Here is a 15,516-nt window from a genome sequence, read left to right on the forward strand (position 1 = left end):
GCAGCGCACATAATCAACGTCGCCCTCAAGTCCCTGACCGAGGCGTGCGGGCCTGCACGACTTGCAGTTAGAATCAGCGCTGGTGTAATATGGTTGTGGAGGGGAGAGATTCCGTCAGGAGGAAGGATACTGTCATCTCATCTTGTTGGTTGCTGGGTTTTGTTGATCCAAGCGCTATGTGTGAATGAAATGAAATTGGTGTTCCTGCCTACCACTGCCATGCCCATGAGTGAGTTGGTGCCTGGTGATGGGGTCATTGTTTATCGCTTATCAGATTAGAGATGTTAAGCCAGAGGCGGCTACAGCGCACCGGCACTTCACGGGCACCATACCTTCTTTGAGCTGCGAATGTCCATCTCGGTCTCCCCCCGCTGGTGCAAGGTAGGTACCTTCCAGTGGCCATTACGAATCATGGCAATCACTCACAGGCGTCAAGTATCTGTCCAGGATGTTCCTGCCCATGATACCTTGCGCTGGTATGGGCCATTATTTTTGACACCGAGCTTGTTGCACCTGGTCACCTGAGGTGCCTTGTGAAGAAGTCCATGTTCCTGTTCTACCTTAAGGCAGGTCTGGCGCATGCTGCTGCTCTGTGGCGCTGTTGGAGCTCGCCAACTTCTTGCACAAGTGGCAATCGTGGCAGTCGTAGCTACCTTCATCTAAGGTACCTGAAGGTATTGGAACATGGACGGCAGGAAAGAGGCTTTTGGTAAGGTGCCCGGTCTGGGTCGCGTCAAACGGCCCTTCCACCCACCCACCTACTTCCACTTTTCGCCCAGTCACGTCGACAAGGCCTCTTTCCACGCCTCGTTTACTACACAGTCCAATCAATCCCAGATTATTAAGCTTCGCACCCGCGGAGCGGCCTTGACCGGCTGGCATGTACCTCATACCATCAGTCGTCAGTGCTGGGATTCGCACAACTTCGCATGGCCAGGGTACTCATCAGAAGAGCAAGGTGCGTCAACATTTGGATGGAGAGGCCCACTGGCAGGATCACGACTGGCTCTGTGCCTTCGAATTCGGAAGAACCCCACTTGACGATTCCCCAGCTTTGCCCACCTTGGCACCGAGACTGCTCGCCCCCTTCGACGCTCGGATAATGGCCCAGGGGCAGCTCATGAAGGTGCTGTCAATACCAAGAGCAGGCCATGCATCGGCGACCCTCCGGGTATAGCCACCAAAACCGCCCGCCCCCTTCGACACTCGAATGATGCGGAAGCCAGACGCAAGCTACGAGAGATAATTCCACGGTGCGAGATCTTTCTTCGACCAGAAACCCGCCACAGAAGAGCCACGTCGACAAGCCCTCCTTTATCGTCCTTCACACTTTATTTCCACCACCTACTCGCAGCAGTCAAAAGGCCATTCAGGTACGCCAAATGACGTCCGTCCACCGGGAAACCACTGACAAATCCTCCTCCTCCTCCAGCATTCCCGATACGCTTTCCTCCGTCAGAATCCGACTTCGACGGAGAACTGTCACTTGGACAGCTTCTTTTTTACCAAAGTGATCTCTCAACACCCAGTCTCCTCCTTCAGCCACTACGACGGCAAGCCTTCTCCGGTCACTTCGACGGCAAGTCACCCTCAGCCGTCTCGAAGGCAATTACAAAGGCCTAGCCACCTACGCGAGTGGCTGAAGTCGGAACATACTACAGGCGGCAAGTCAACCAGCGAACGTACACGACTCTCGGGCTTCGGCTTGGGAGACTACGAGGGACTGTAGACGAGAAGCGCGCTACTCGGCCAAGATCAGAGAGAACACCAGGACGGAGTAGGTCGTAAGATGCGTCAACATCTGGAGGGAGAGGCCAAGGTTCGTGTATATCTTCATGGTCGCGAATGACCGGCTGTCGGCGCTGTTCAGGCACAGGGATATCCTAATCTAAATGCCCACAGAGGCAATGATGGTGTCGTTCAGGACCTCTCATTCAAAACCGTGTCCACCAACATGCTCATGGTCGATCCTCTGCCTGCCTCTGTACCGTGCACCATTTGCCTGCCTGGCCTAGAGCTGCGTTGGAGCTTCTCGCCTTCAATCTTCAGCTATATATTGTCTGTCTCGGGTCTCGTGAACCTCGCCCCACGGCACTGTGGTTGTTGGAATTTGACGGCGGAAAAGGAGATTCCTAAGTTGTTTCGGCCGGTGTAAACGACCATTCCACCCCTTTACTCACACCCAACAGAGGAATCGTGGCTCTGCCCACCAACACCCTTCTTCCGTACCATGTACGTAGTCGGATACGATTTCTGGATTTCGTACCGGCCGAGAGACTTGCCCTGCTGACTTGTACAGCAACAGTAGTCGTCCTTAAAGCCTCGGGGGTTCGTAAGCAGAAGCTCGAACATCGCCTCCATATCCTGTCGCGTATGCCTTGTACAATCGTGTTCCCTTTCGTCAATGAGTTGCGGCAACAAAATTTCCGACGTGTTGACCATGCGACGCACCGAGGCGCAAAACATGGGCAATGAGGCTGTTGGTGCTCCTCATGATTCCACTGGCGACGGCCATTGCCCTTGTCGACATACGGGAGGAGGCTGAAGTCGAAGATGGACGTCACGACGCACGAGACTGTCTCGTCTAGGTTCCAGACGAGGTTGAAGATGGAGACGGGCCTTTCCAGGGCGAGGTCCACGCATTGAACTTCGTACGGGAACGGGGGACATGTAGTTTTGGGTGTCCCCTGAGGAGATTCCCGCCTGGTACCTGGCCTTGATGCACATCATCGAATGGAACACGAAGACGGGGCCGTACAGGCCATAACATCAGGACCCTGAGCTCAACATTGAACTTGACCTCGGCGAACAAGATCCTGGGGCGCGTAGCCATCCACCAGAATGTACATGCCCCTGCCCTTGGGTGCTTGCCGGCCTCTGTGGCTACGCTCCTGTGACCCCGTCTCCATTATCGGTCTCCTTCTCCTCTTGTCCGTCATAGTCATGTACAGACCAAGATCGTGGCGACGTTGTATACCTGGCGTACAATCCTTATCAACAAGCCCTCCATGTTATCCGTGTGGATCTTCCGGCCAAGGTTCATGTCGTCTACGAAGATGATTCCGAGAGGCGATCTATTGTTCGCGAAGAAGTCGAACGTCTGCCTGTTGTCGATCTTGGGGTCCTGTGTCGAGATCTTGTCCCTCTGAATGTCGGGCCGTGACGACGGGGCTGGCTCACGAGGCTGCGGGTAGCTTTGAAAGTCGCGGGATCACGAACTAAAGTAAGCAGTGTGGACATGAGCTCGGATATTTCAAAATTCATCTTCTTCGATAACAAGGCACAAACAGAAGAGGGATCATTACCGATCATGAACTTGGGCTGTTGCCAAAGGCTGACAGGGCGTGCACAGTGGTCTTTGTCATGACACGATGGCCTCACTTAACGCGAAGCCGTTTGGGGAAGTGGACCTGGCCCAAAGACATTGGAGGTGAGCAGTGCTCCAGTTGCCCGATCCAGCAGCCGCAGTGACTCTAACTGGATGGCAGGTTCGTAGGAGCAGGAGGAGGGAGTGGTCTGGGCGGCCAGCCACCTGCCGCCACACACAGCCACATTCCAAAATCTCCCAATATTTTGGGTGTTTTCTGCAAAATCTCCCAATCTCCAGCACAGGGCAGGAGGTTCCTCCGGCGTCCACCCGGCGCGCCTACCCCCCTAAAAAAGTAGGTACGTACTGACAAAGCCATAACTACATGACTGTGGCTGGAGGAATCCACTTTGCTCCTGCAGGGCAAAGCAGGATGGTTCCTAATGCGACTAGCGGAAAAGGAAAGTGAGATAGGTCGGGTACCTAGGTACTGTTTATGGGAAGGGACCTCTCTGATGGCAACCGCGAAGGCACGTGATTACGCGTTGTTCCCCTCTCTTCGGAAGATTTGGTCCGGGATTATCTCCAGCACGTTCCACTTCCCCCGCCTCGCCAAAGCGCGTCTTGGAGATTGACACGCGCGACGCAGACCGCCACGGTCAACTCCATGGGGCTGTTGGCGATGGCTCTTTCAAACTTCTTCCCATCGTGCAGCTCCGACTTCTTTATTATCTCCACGATCAACTCCATCAATGCCTCGACCGACTCGCACTTGCAGATCAGCAGCTCCAGCGTCTCGACCGACCCGATCCTCCGTACTTATGCTCCGCCTCCCAACTTCACTGTGTGCTCCAGACGCGACCTATTCACCGTACGCGTTATAGAAGCTTGATGTATTCAGGTGAGCCGCAGATGCCAGGACCCGCAGATGTCAGCTAATTCGCGTATCGTGAATGGCGACCGGGCAGTAGTACGGGCTGTCGTAGCTACCTGTGCGCTTGATCTCGCTGGATTAGACTGACGAGAGACATAGCGCACGGATGGACGCAGCAAGGCACAGACGAGCGCCATCACCAACACCTTTGACTCATGACTACCACATGTACGACATCAAGTGAACCACTATGTCAAGTGCGACGACTTGACTGCTAGATAATCGAGTTCTGCCCCGCGAATATGCCCAGAGTTGTCTTGTTATATTGCAAGATCTGCAACGACAAGGTCTTTGACCTATTCGAACCCCCCGAAAGACCTTAGCCCTCTGGCCTGCCACTCCGCGAGAAAGATGGCAAGACAATGGTAATGGGTCTGTCCGAACGCGTCTGCGAGAGTCATCTAGGTACGTCAAGGAAAGCCCCATCGAGAAGACAACCATCGGGGACTGCAACACCAAGCTCAAGCTCGACGAATTTAGGCCCGCGAAGCCTGTTATGGGAGATAAGCAAGCGAGCTACGAGGACGTCGAGACCAAACCTAGTGTCAGAGGCCACGACCCCAGCTTGACCGCCAAGCTGGAGGGTGTCCTCTTGGGCACGCTGATCTAGGGGACGGTCGAGGATCTGTACGACTGCACTTCGGACAAGACGACTCGCACAAGATGGCTCGGGCCACGCGGCTATGCGGAACAACGACAAGAAGGCCTTCCACAATGAAGAGTTGGACAGGACACTGCCCTCTGCAGCTACAAGGAGACCGACGTCTCCGACGACGACAACAGCAGCTGCGACTGTTGTGAAAGCTTCTCGAAGGCCAAGACCAAGCACAACTCGAACATGGACCTTCGTGCCTTCGACCTTGTGCATCAAGATGCCCCTGAACGACTGGAGGCTCGTCACGTCAACGACGTCGTTCTCCGTGTAAGTGACCTCGGATATGAAGTGGTCGATGTATTGACCCCGTCGTTTTGGACCTGGTCCCGTTGCACTGGGTGATTCTAGAACCGACTATCGTCACGTTCAGGGAGGTCGTCATGTCCGTGAACTCTGCCTCGCACGAGAACAAGGTGGGTCGGGGTCTGCGTGCACCCTCGGGTTGATCATTATATCCACTGACACGATGGTGCAGCTGCAGCTTTCCGGAGAGACGTTGGCCACGCATTGGTTCTTCAAGACGTCGCCAACCAACGTGTACTCGTGCGAGACGGCCGCAATCAACCCGGGTATGGATTCGCAGGTCACCTCGTTCTCAACGACGTTCTCGCTTTTGATCACGTTCTCGCTGATGCCTCTCGTCTTGACCTTGAACATTTGCCAGGAGCACCCTCTCGACGAAGCGCCTCGACATCACCTCCCCGAACAACCACGCACTTCATGCCATCCCAGGCGTTCCTCAACATTTCTTCTTTGCGGCTATGTGGCTGTGCGGCCTGCTTCCCGTACACGAACCTGTCCGCATTAGGTGACTCTTCTTCTTGAACAGCTACCTCCTCATTGAGCTGATAATGATTGACTAGATCACCGACTAGCCCGATATTTTGGTCGCGTAGATGATGATGAACGAGGAAGTGGCCCGCCTTGACACCCGTCGAAGTACGAAAAGGTGGTTCCCAAGCCGGGGGAGTATGCCGCCTTGCCGATTACCACTTTGTCGAGGTTCGCTAATGATCGTTAGGACTCTGCGGGGCAACTTCGACGACGGATCAAAGATGAAGAACAAGCAATACCTAGCGTAGAAGGACTACGTCTGCATCAGCAAGAATCAGGCATTGAGGATGAGGTTGCCTACGCTGGACATGGTCTCCAAGTCTGGATTATTGTGAATCATCGACACGGTGGTCCAGATCTCGTACACAAAGGCCGGTGAGTCGACAATGAAGGGCGTTGTTATCAAGCTGACCATGTCGAAGCACGAGTTCGGGAACAGCGTCACCTTGTGTAACCCTGTCCCAAGGCTCATCAAGTACAGGCCCAATACTCCGGAGATGTTCAGGCGCTCCTTCATGGCTTCGGTCGGCCACAAGAACATATCAACTATCCTGTACGACGTCGTGAGCATATCGATCGAGATGAGGAAGATCGTCTACAACTTCACAAAGGGCCAGGCGACCTCCGGAAGGAAGGTTCTTGTCTTCGCGGGGGTCCTGAGATCCCAGGAGCTCGGGAGCATTGATGTGAGGAACCTCCCGTACATGGTCGTCGACTCAAATATCAACACCTCAAGGCTGCTTGCACAAAAGACCGGGGTCAGGATCTTGAACTGCGACGCGAAACCCAGTATGTTGAAGCAGGTCAAGGCGGTCACGAGGTCGTTTGGCAACATCATGATCTTTGACGTCACGTTCCAGGATTTCTTGGTGTCAGAAGGCATCATGGAGTGTTTCATCTCGCGCAGGTTGCGCGTTACCTTTTCATTCAGCTTGTCGTGCTGCTAACAGGAGATCAATACCCTGATGTCGAAGAACGTCCCCCGTCTACGTAGCCGACCTCTTCCACAACGACATCGAGAACGGGATGCTGGGCACGAAACCGGTGGCTCAGTGGCTTGTGCCTCAAGGTCATCACCCTCGCTACACCGCAGTTGCACTTCATGGCCCTCACGTCCTCGTAGTCGTTCGGCAATCTTGATCTTCTTTCTCTTTCAGGACACACACGCGGACGGTTACTCAGCGTTACAGTCGGGTTCATCTTCGTGTGACAGCGTGGTCCGGGCATCCTCGTTCATGGCCCCCATCCTGAAGTCGATGACCCCGTCGAATGAATTCAGGTTCGCGTTTACCCCCCTGATATGTTCCCCAGTCTCCCGCATTAACTCATTGGTTGAGAAGAAGATATCCGGCCGGAACTTGTCCCTTATAACGGCGTCCTCGAGGTGCGGCATCTGCGACGTCAGAGGCGTGGAGCCAACCCTTAACGTAAGCCCATACCAGGTCGCCAACTTGTCCCCGATCTCGAGGTTCTTGTTGGAATTGACGGCAGAAGCAAACGGCCCTTCCACCCACTTCTATATCCCCAACCGGGGATTCGTGGGCTCTGCCCACTAGCCTGCTCTTTCCACGTCCCCATTACGAAGTTCGATACCACAGTTACCCTGCTGACATGTATTCAAACAGTTCTTCTTCCACACATGAACATAACCGCGTTCATCACCCCCGCTCCTGTTCACATACGTCCTCAGGACCAACTTGGCATCGTAGGCCTCCTCCACTCTTCCTATTCCATACCATGACCCTCTGAACAGACGCAAGGAGGGTAGGAGAAGTCGACCACGCCATACCACGAGACCTGCTCCGACGCAGCGATACTCATCGGAGATCACGCATACGTCCTTGACTTTTCTGCTGCACGACGCTCAACGGCATTGCCGCATCCTCCTCCAGGATAAAAGTTTTAGACCCCTTGGACTCGTGATGAGCCATGTTGCCCGGCAGCCATGTCATTTCCATGGGCCGACCGTGGCTATTCGTCAACACAGTATCGTCGCCCTTGGTCGGCAAGGTGCAAAGGGCGTGCTCCGTCATCCCCATATCCAAGCTGGTTTTTGGGTTTCACGGAGAACCGGCAGAATGGGATCGGCAGCGCGATTGGGGACGCCACCTGGCCCGGCTTCACGTCGTGGGTCGGGAAGAGTTCGTTCAGGTCTTCCTCCTTCGTGTTGCAGTGTTCAACGCACGTCGTGAAACTTCTTGCCGTCGGCCAAGAGCTTGATGGGCCTGCCCAGGACACCGCTGGACACCGAGATCACCAAGGCCTTTGCCTTCCCGACGACGTGCACAATCGGCATGTCGGGCTCGCAGTACATCGTCGACCTGTCGACGATTTTAGTGTGGTACATGTTGGACCCCAAGGGCATCTCCCGCGCCACCTGAGATTTTCCTCGACGCCATGACCCAGACGCACATTCCGGCCACGAACATGGAGTGTTGTCTTTGGAAACGGTCCAGGCCAGCCAGACAGACTTGCGCGATAGCTTGGCGGAGATAGTGGAGCCGCCAAAGATGTTGGCCTTGGACTGGACCACTTGGTCGAAACGCTTTTGTACTTCTCCAGCGTTGCAAGCCCCTCGGTCAGGGACATGTTCTTGTACTCATCCTACACAGGACGAAGCTGACGGTCCGGTCACCGCTGTCCACTATCGAGCAGTGATCGACTAAGGTATCGAGGCCAAGTCGGACGTCGCATAGATCTGACCGGGCGGGACTCGCTGCTGCCGTTCTCGGGGATGACCGAATCCATAGCTACAATGACTCTGCCGTCGTAGTACACAGGACTTGGTGACGACCAAGAGCTCCAAGTTCTTAGATCAAGGACTGTCCAAGCAGGACTCCATCGGTAGCTGCTCAATCATGACCACTTCGTCGTTGTACGTCATGTTGCTTGTCATATTGGCGTTCCAGGTGTCACACCAGTCAGTTTTCGCCCACCAACACAGCACGACGATAATGTAGAGGTCAACCTCGGACCTCGCTGGTCTAGGCCTGCTCGGTCTCGACTACGTCTGGGGTCTCATCTACCCTCCCGACCCCTCGGTTCTCGCGGCTATCTTCTTTCGCATATCATACACAGAAACCAGCTGCCTGACGTTATCCATGCCCACGGACACGAACATGGAGTCGATTGCCGACACTATCCTCTACGTCACCCATTTCTTGCGCATGTCAAACGAACATATCCTGAACCCGGCCTGACTCTTCTGCTGCTTCCAGCTGCCATCTACGTAGACGTGGTGCGGCTAGCCCGAGACCCTTGTCTTCGAAATGGTCCAGTCCATTTCCACAGACCCCTACTAAATGGTCTTGAAGATTGCCCTGACATCCCCAACAGTGTGTACGCCTCTTCGTTTGGGTCCGATCCATGTCTCCCCGTGAATGACCGACATCACTCTGCATGAGCTGCACTCCCTTTGCAATCTTAATCGAAAGCCCTTGGTGTCACACGTGTCGGCCCAGTTCACGTCCCTGTGCTTCTTTTTGGCCGAGATGATTGTAGTTCTCCGCGACACCCACCCCACCTCCGCGAAGATGGTCCCCTTTGTGCCCTTGACGACGGATTGCTTGATGAGATTGGCTGTATCCTTGCAGCTGTGCTCGGTCTCTTGTTCTACGTGGACGAGGATCCAGTCGATGTCGCCGCAGATGATGTTGAAGCCCAGCCTCCTGACGACCTTGGCCATGTTCCTCATGTAGTACCTGACAGTATGCGTAACAATCCCGGCGCACATTTTGGAGTTGGTGACGCCGAAACTGCTTCCCGTGGCGCCGTAAGCACTCACTGTCAGCATTTCGTACCCTGCCTGCCTGTTCATGTTCTCCTCCGCCTTCGTCTTCGCCCTCTCCTTGGTCGAATCATGTGAGACTTCACCGAACAACGTGGATTCGCCTTTTACAGTGTACAAGTATTCTGTCCCTTCCATCATCAAGACTTGGTCTCATTGGTCGATGGTGTTATTGGTCACGACTTTGGGTGGGAGCTGCGACCTGTTTATATATCAGTAGCTTCTCCGCGAGGCCATCCAACGTGCTTTTGGAGAGATGCTTATCGATATGTATGCCGAGGTCTACGATGATGGAGCCGTAGACGACGGCTGTCTCAAGACTCCGACTGTCTGAAGACGCTGACTGTCTCAAGACCAATGTCTGAAGACGCCGACTGTCTCAAGACGCCCAATGTCTCAAGACGCTGGCTGTCTGGAGGCGATGACTGTCTTGAGCCGATGACTGTCTTGAGACGATGGCTGGCTTGATACGATGGACGGTGGCTGTCTCAAGCCTCTGACTGTCTCAAGACTCCGACTATCTCAAGACTCCGACTATCTCAAGACTCCGACTATCTCAAGACTCCGACTATCTCAAGACTCCGACTATCTCAAGACTCCGACTATCTCAAGACTCCAACTATCTTAAGACGCTGGCTGTCTGGAGGCGATAGCTGTCTTGAGGCGATAGCTGTCTTGAGGTGATAGCTGTCTTGAGCCGATAACTATTTTGAGATGATGGCTGTCTTGAGATGATGGCTGTCTTGAGATGATGGCTAGCTTAAGATGATGTCTGGCTTAAGACGGAGGCTGGCTTAGGACGAAGGCTGTCTGAAGATAGAGACAGTCTGAAGACACTGGCTGCCTTAAGACGATGGCTGTCTCAAGACGCCGACTGTATAGCGAATAGTTCTTTACTGTGCTCTTGTCGAGCGTCATGTCCATGGCCTGGAGCATGGCATCATGGGAGCGGTATAACAAAAGACCATGAGCTCGGAGTTGCCAGTGATGGTGCCCCGAAACATACTCCTCGAGATCCTAGCCAGACTGTACAGCCCGTCATGTGTCTTCACTTTCCAGACTACGGGGGCGTGCAAGTCCGAGCCCCTGACGTTTGACATCATCATCTAGGCCACGTCGTTAGTTGTCATCCACGCTCATCATCATATTATCAGCGTCTAGCTTCTTCCTTCTTCGGGAGCCTCAACTCGGTCGAGATGCTATCCATGTAGATGGAGGTTCGACTCGACCTCACGTCCTTGTCCACGTCGTATGTCGAGTCCACGATGACGCTGCCGTTCGTCAGTATCCAGAAGATTCCGAACTAGCTATTCCTTAGGATTTGCCCTCTTGAACGTCGACCCAGGCCCTCGCACGTTGATCTATGGATAGTCATCTTCTCCAAGTCGAAGCCGACCGCTGTGGATCGCGATGACATCTGGGCTCAGCACCTCGATCATCTCGTAGACCGCCCTGCCGCGGGAGGCAGTCCTGGGGTCGGGGTTGTCAGCGTTCACATTCGGCATCGACTTTTTTGGGGTCGGGATGTTCAAGTCAGTATGCAACACGTGCAGACACAAAGCACAGAGTACGTAAGCGCCGCTTCGGCACGGTGACTCGGACTTCGGAAACCGGCACCCAGAAGATGGCGCAGGCCCACACCAAGGAGGTCCAGAGCTGGATGCTGGATATGCTAGCGGCTCGGCAGACTGGCGATCGTACATGACATCCAGTCACCTCAGATTCGGTTACGACAAGTTTGAAAAGCTCTCATTGGCAATCTAGCCTGGGGACTCTGCCAAGTCCGTACGCATGTCTCCATCCTGATCTTGACAACGTACAAGATAGCGCCGGGGTTGGCTCTCGGTGTCGGCCAAGAGGAACGGCGTCACGTGCGTCCTGGACGGCTTCCCTGCGTGGAGTAGGGTCTCGTTTGCATTGTCGAACTAAGGGAAGGACCTGACGAAGTTGCCGCACTCGAAGTCGCTGGCAGTGGCAAACAGCTTGACGTACTTCATCTGAAGCACGAGCTCGGCGTCGTTGGCAGGTTCACCAGAAGATGGGGTCGCAAAAGCTCCTGCAGCACCGCCTCCAGACGACAAAGGCCCGTGGCGGCAAAGAAAAGGCAAGGCGATGGGATGAATGGCCGTTTACGGATGGATCAGTACCTGCACCTTCCAAGGCAGTCTCAAGCACCAAGAAGCAAGACCATGGCAAAAAGGCAAGATAAGGCCCGATGAGGCAACTACGACTACGGCAGGTACCTACCTAAGGTAATTACCCAAAGGTACAGCGACAAGTGGAAAGAAGCAACAGGATGAACGTCGCTGGCTGGCAGGTCGGCCCTCCCATCAACCACGTACCTACCTTAGGGGCGGGGGTCCGTTGGTACTGTCACGTGAGGAAAGTCAGCAAGAGCTCCGCCCACAGCTACACCCATGAGCTTCCCTTTCTTCCACCATCTTCTCCGGCAGAACCTCAACTTCAACCTCACCCATACACACACGGACACACCAGACAGCTCGCAGGGAAACGTTGTTGTTGACGGAGACCAGCGACGGCATGGACAGCACTACGTTCGACCCTCCCAGTCACGGGACCTGCAAGAGGGTCGCCAACCTATTCTGACCCTCATGCTTTCCATGCCGTCGCTAGTCACCGTCAATAACAACGTTTCCCTGTTGAGCATTACAATCGCTCCAAGCACATACGTCGCAACACTGACCTTGTCCTTTGTCTTCGTCTACCTATACATCGTTCAGATCTCGTGGAAGCCGACACTGCTATCCAACATCACCTACTTTGAGTGCTCAGCTGCACAAGTCGAACCACTAAAACCGCAGCTTCCCTTCCATCTATCCAGGGGCCGTGAGTGTGGCGAGGACCAGGATTCCGAGAAAAAGATCCCCCTCTTCGCACTAGCAACTAGCGAAGTCTTGATTGTCAACCTCTGGGAGAAATAGGTCGGCCTGTACAACGATGCCAACATGGGTCTGCTCAAGACCGTCTTCGAGGTCAACATGCAGCTCTTCCTCAAAGACAAGCAGTAAGTTGCCCTTACACGTAGCAGACCCCGCCGCTCGCTAATACGCGATACAGGTCGAGCCTGAGATCGCCATCCTTCTTCACTGACCGATGTCTTCGGAGCCCTTCGAGGTCCAACTCTTCATCGAGGACAGGCAGTATGTCGTCCTTGCACGAAGGAACGTCATTCGCTAACACATCACACAGGTCGGGCCTAATATCACCGCTCCTTCTCGTGATCCGAGACCACCTTGGCACGACGCCCCTTGCGAACCTGCGCAACACCCTGGTCTAGGACCTGGCCAAGATCTGGTCCTCCATTTTCAAGACCAAGACTGGCAACTCTTCGTGATGAGTCTCATCATTATGCCGTCCCTCGCCATCGGGCCGGATGAGGTGGACATATACTTCGACGACAAGCAGTAAGTCGCCCTTGCGTGTGAGCCAACCCTGCCGCTCGCTAACACGACATGCAGGTCGAGCTTGAGGTCGCTGCTCTTCTTCGTTGTCTGAGACCACCACTCATGTGCAAGGTCAAATCGATGAGAGGGTCATTGACAAGATTCTGTTGCCCGTCGGGAACGACCAGAAGCCCAAGTTCTTGTGAAGAGTAGGAAGGGCCTTGGCGAACGCTGAGGAGGGCGTTGTTGCGGTTGTGGAATTGCACGGCAGGTACGTCCATGAAGGCAAAACCGATATGGTGGATACGTTTGCATCCCTGTACTGACGCGTCGATTCAGCTGTCCGGGCCCGTCAAAGATCCTGCCTCTTGGCAATTTTTCGATCTGAATGGCGCGAGAGCCACGAGCCTGAATAACTTTGATCTTACCTCCCGAAACCCAAACCAATCAGATCATCTGCCCCTGTCCGAAAACACATACTTGATCCATCAACACAGATGACGAGAGCCAAGACAGGCATCAAGGCCGAGTCTCTTAGCTCTTTTGGCTATGCCTGACCCGACGACGTTCACAACCTCGCTTGCATTGAGCACACAGATGACATGGCAGACTGTTGATATCCCTGTTACAGGGTAGTTGGTTCGAACCTTCCGGGTTCTGTGGGTGACGAGGTTCAATTGCTGGCTCCTGATTGATTTTGCGTGGTGTGTGAAAGTGAGGCTCTAGCCGTAGGTCGGAGGGTCAATTGGAGTCTGGTTGAAAGTCGGATTGCCCCCTGCACCGCCATTGCGAGTTGATAACTTCATGGACATTGGCCGGCATACCCCGGCGTTGGGCTTTTTGGCTGCTTCTAAGGATGTTCGGGTGAGCGAGTATAGGAGGTATGAGGAGGAGACTGAGATTTACGTGAACAAGTTTCGTGAAGAGGGACACGTATTATGGGGAAATTTCCGTTGCGTCTGCAAAACTTGGAAACAGGGATTAATGGCATGCAGGGAGGAAACTTTTCTTTGGCGAGTCGAGAGAAACTTCCCTTTCCTTTGGCATCAGAGAATCCTTCCTTCCATTTGTTTTTACATACATACCCACTGCTCCAGCATAAATGTCAGCGCAGGGAGTGCATGTCTGGGGAGGGGCAGATTTCAGTAATTCATCCTCTCGGACCGAACAGCAAATGGCCTTTGTGAGCTTCTGCCCTGTGCCGTACGTCTGTTGGAAGCCAAGGCCGTGCCGTTAGAGCTGGAGGCAATGAACATGCCGAGAAGATTTTCCTAATCTGCGACGAGCACGACATCAGCGAAGTTTTCTCTTACAACAACATCAAGAGGTGGATGTTCGGAACCGCCGGTGAGCCTGAGCGACAGGAGTAACGGAGTTCCTATCCAGGGCGACTCGAATCATCAGCAACCATTTCCGGTCAATGACAAGGCCTTTCTCGTCAACATCATCGACAGGAGGCCAGTGATCTACCACGTGAACAGGGAAATGCCCGAGGGACGACCGTATACGTGGGCTAGATCACCAACAACTCCGTAGTCCAGTTCCTGTCCGCGGCTGTCACGGTCTACAAGACCGACACGCGACAAGCGCTACTCGAAGAGGGGCGCGAACAAGACCACCGGGGGTTGGCATACGACTAGTAGATGTCGAACAGGTTCCAGTGTAAGGCCGGGACATGGGCAATGGCTGGGAGGTGCGGCATAGACGTGAAGACGAGCGACGGCGTTCAAGGCCATGCCCCTCAGCCTCGCCGTAACGCCGTCAGTGGTTGGAGGATACGCGAGGTACCTCGGGCCGTTCAGAGGTTGAATTCTGGGCAGTTGGCGGGATAAGGTGGATCTGGAAGGCGGTCGGGGCCACACCAACGACCCTTCAACCTCCATACGCAGCAATACCCCACAATTCATTGACATTTCGTGCTAACTATACGGTTACCCTGCTAGCATATATGCTGACAGGTACAAAGAGTATGGCCCCAATTTGTGCTTCGAACATGAAGAAAGCCGATCAACCCGCTATTGACTTGGAGGTCTTCGAACGATCACACACACAATCAAGCACAGGACCGTATAGATCGTCGTTGAGAGCTTGACCCTCGAGTCAACCATCAACTCCCAAATCAGAGGGGACTATGCTATGAGGTGTTTAACAATACCCTCGTCTAGGAAGAATCTACAACACCCCTAGGTAGACGAACGTTAAGAAGGCTAACTAGAAAGCCTACGCAGGTAATAACAAAGAGACCGACGGATAATATATAGAACGCTATGAGCTTGGATTAGACGAGCAGGAACTCGTCCCCAGGCCTACGAAAGAGGAAGATGGATCAGCCTCTTCAAGACGACGATGGCGAAGACGGGGAGGACAAGGGAAGATAAAAGGAGGGCGGACACTCGCGACAGCAAGAGCAGCGGCAATTACAATGACGAGGATAGCGACGACGAGAACGACGACGAGAACGACGACGAGAACGACGACGGCGACAACGACAGAGATAGAAGTTCGGACGAGTTTGCGGATGCGACGTCGGAGACGAACACAACTATCAAGACCCTGGGGGCCGATGAGAAGACGCCCGGTATAAGCTTTATAGAT

The 15,516-nt window shown here is 54.1% G+C and overlaps 2 protein-coding genes across 2 annotated transcripts; one reads left to right on the forward strand and one right to left on the reverse strand.

Annotated features, from left to right (window-relative positions):
- Nucleotides 1-4,638: 4,638 nt before the first annotated feature.
- On the reverse strand, nt 4,639-5,553 carry HER10_EVM0006427 (uncharacterized protein; the record flags this gene model as incomplete). Its single annotated transcript, XM_035476011.1, has 2 exons — nt 4,639-5,230; nt 5,360-5,553. 2 exons carry the CDS (start codon nt 5,551-5,553, stop codon nt 4,639-4,641), a joined length of 786 nt encoding a protein of 261 aa, XP_035325800.1.
- A 563-nt stretch (nt 5,554-6,116) lies between these two features.
- On the forward strand, nt 6,117-6,870 carry HER10_EVM0006484 (uncharacterized protein; the record flags this gene model as incomplete). Its single annotated transcript, XM_035476067.1, has 2 exons — nt 6,117-6,619; nt 6,705-6,870. The coding sequence occupies 2 exons, from the start codon at nt 6,117-6,119 to the stop codon at nt 6,868-6,870; spliced, it is 669 nt and encodes a 222-aa protein (XP_035325801.1).
- Nucleotides 6,871-15,516: the final 8,646 nt, after the last annotated feature.

The sequence above is a fragment of the Colletotrichum scovillei genome (genome assembly GCF_011075155.1).
Source record: "Colletotrichum scovillei strain TJNH1 chromosome Unknown Contig00014, whole genome shotgun sequence".
Taxonomy (NCBI): Eukaryota; Fungi; Ascomycota; class Sordariomycetes; order Glomerellales; family Glomerellaceae; genus Colletotrichum; species Colletotrichum scovillei.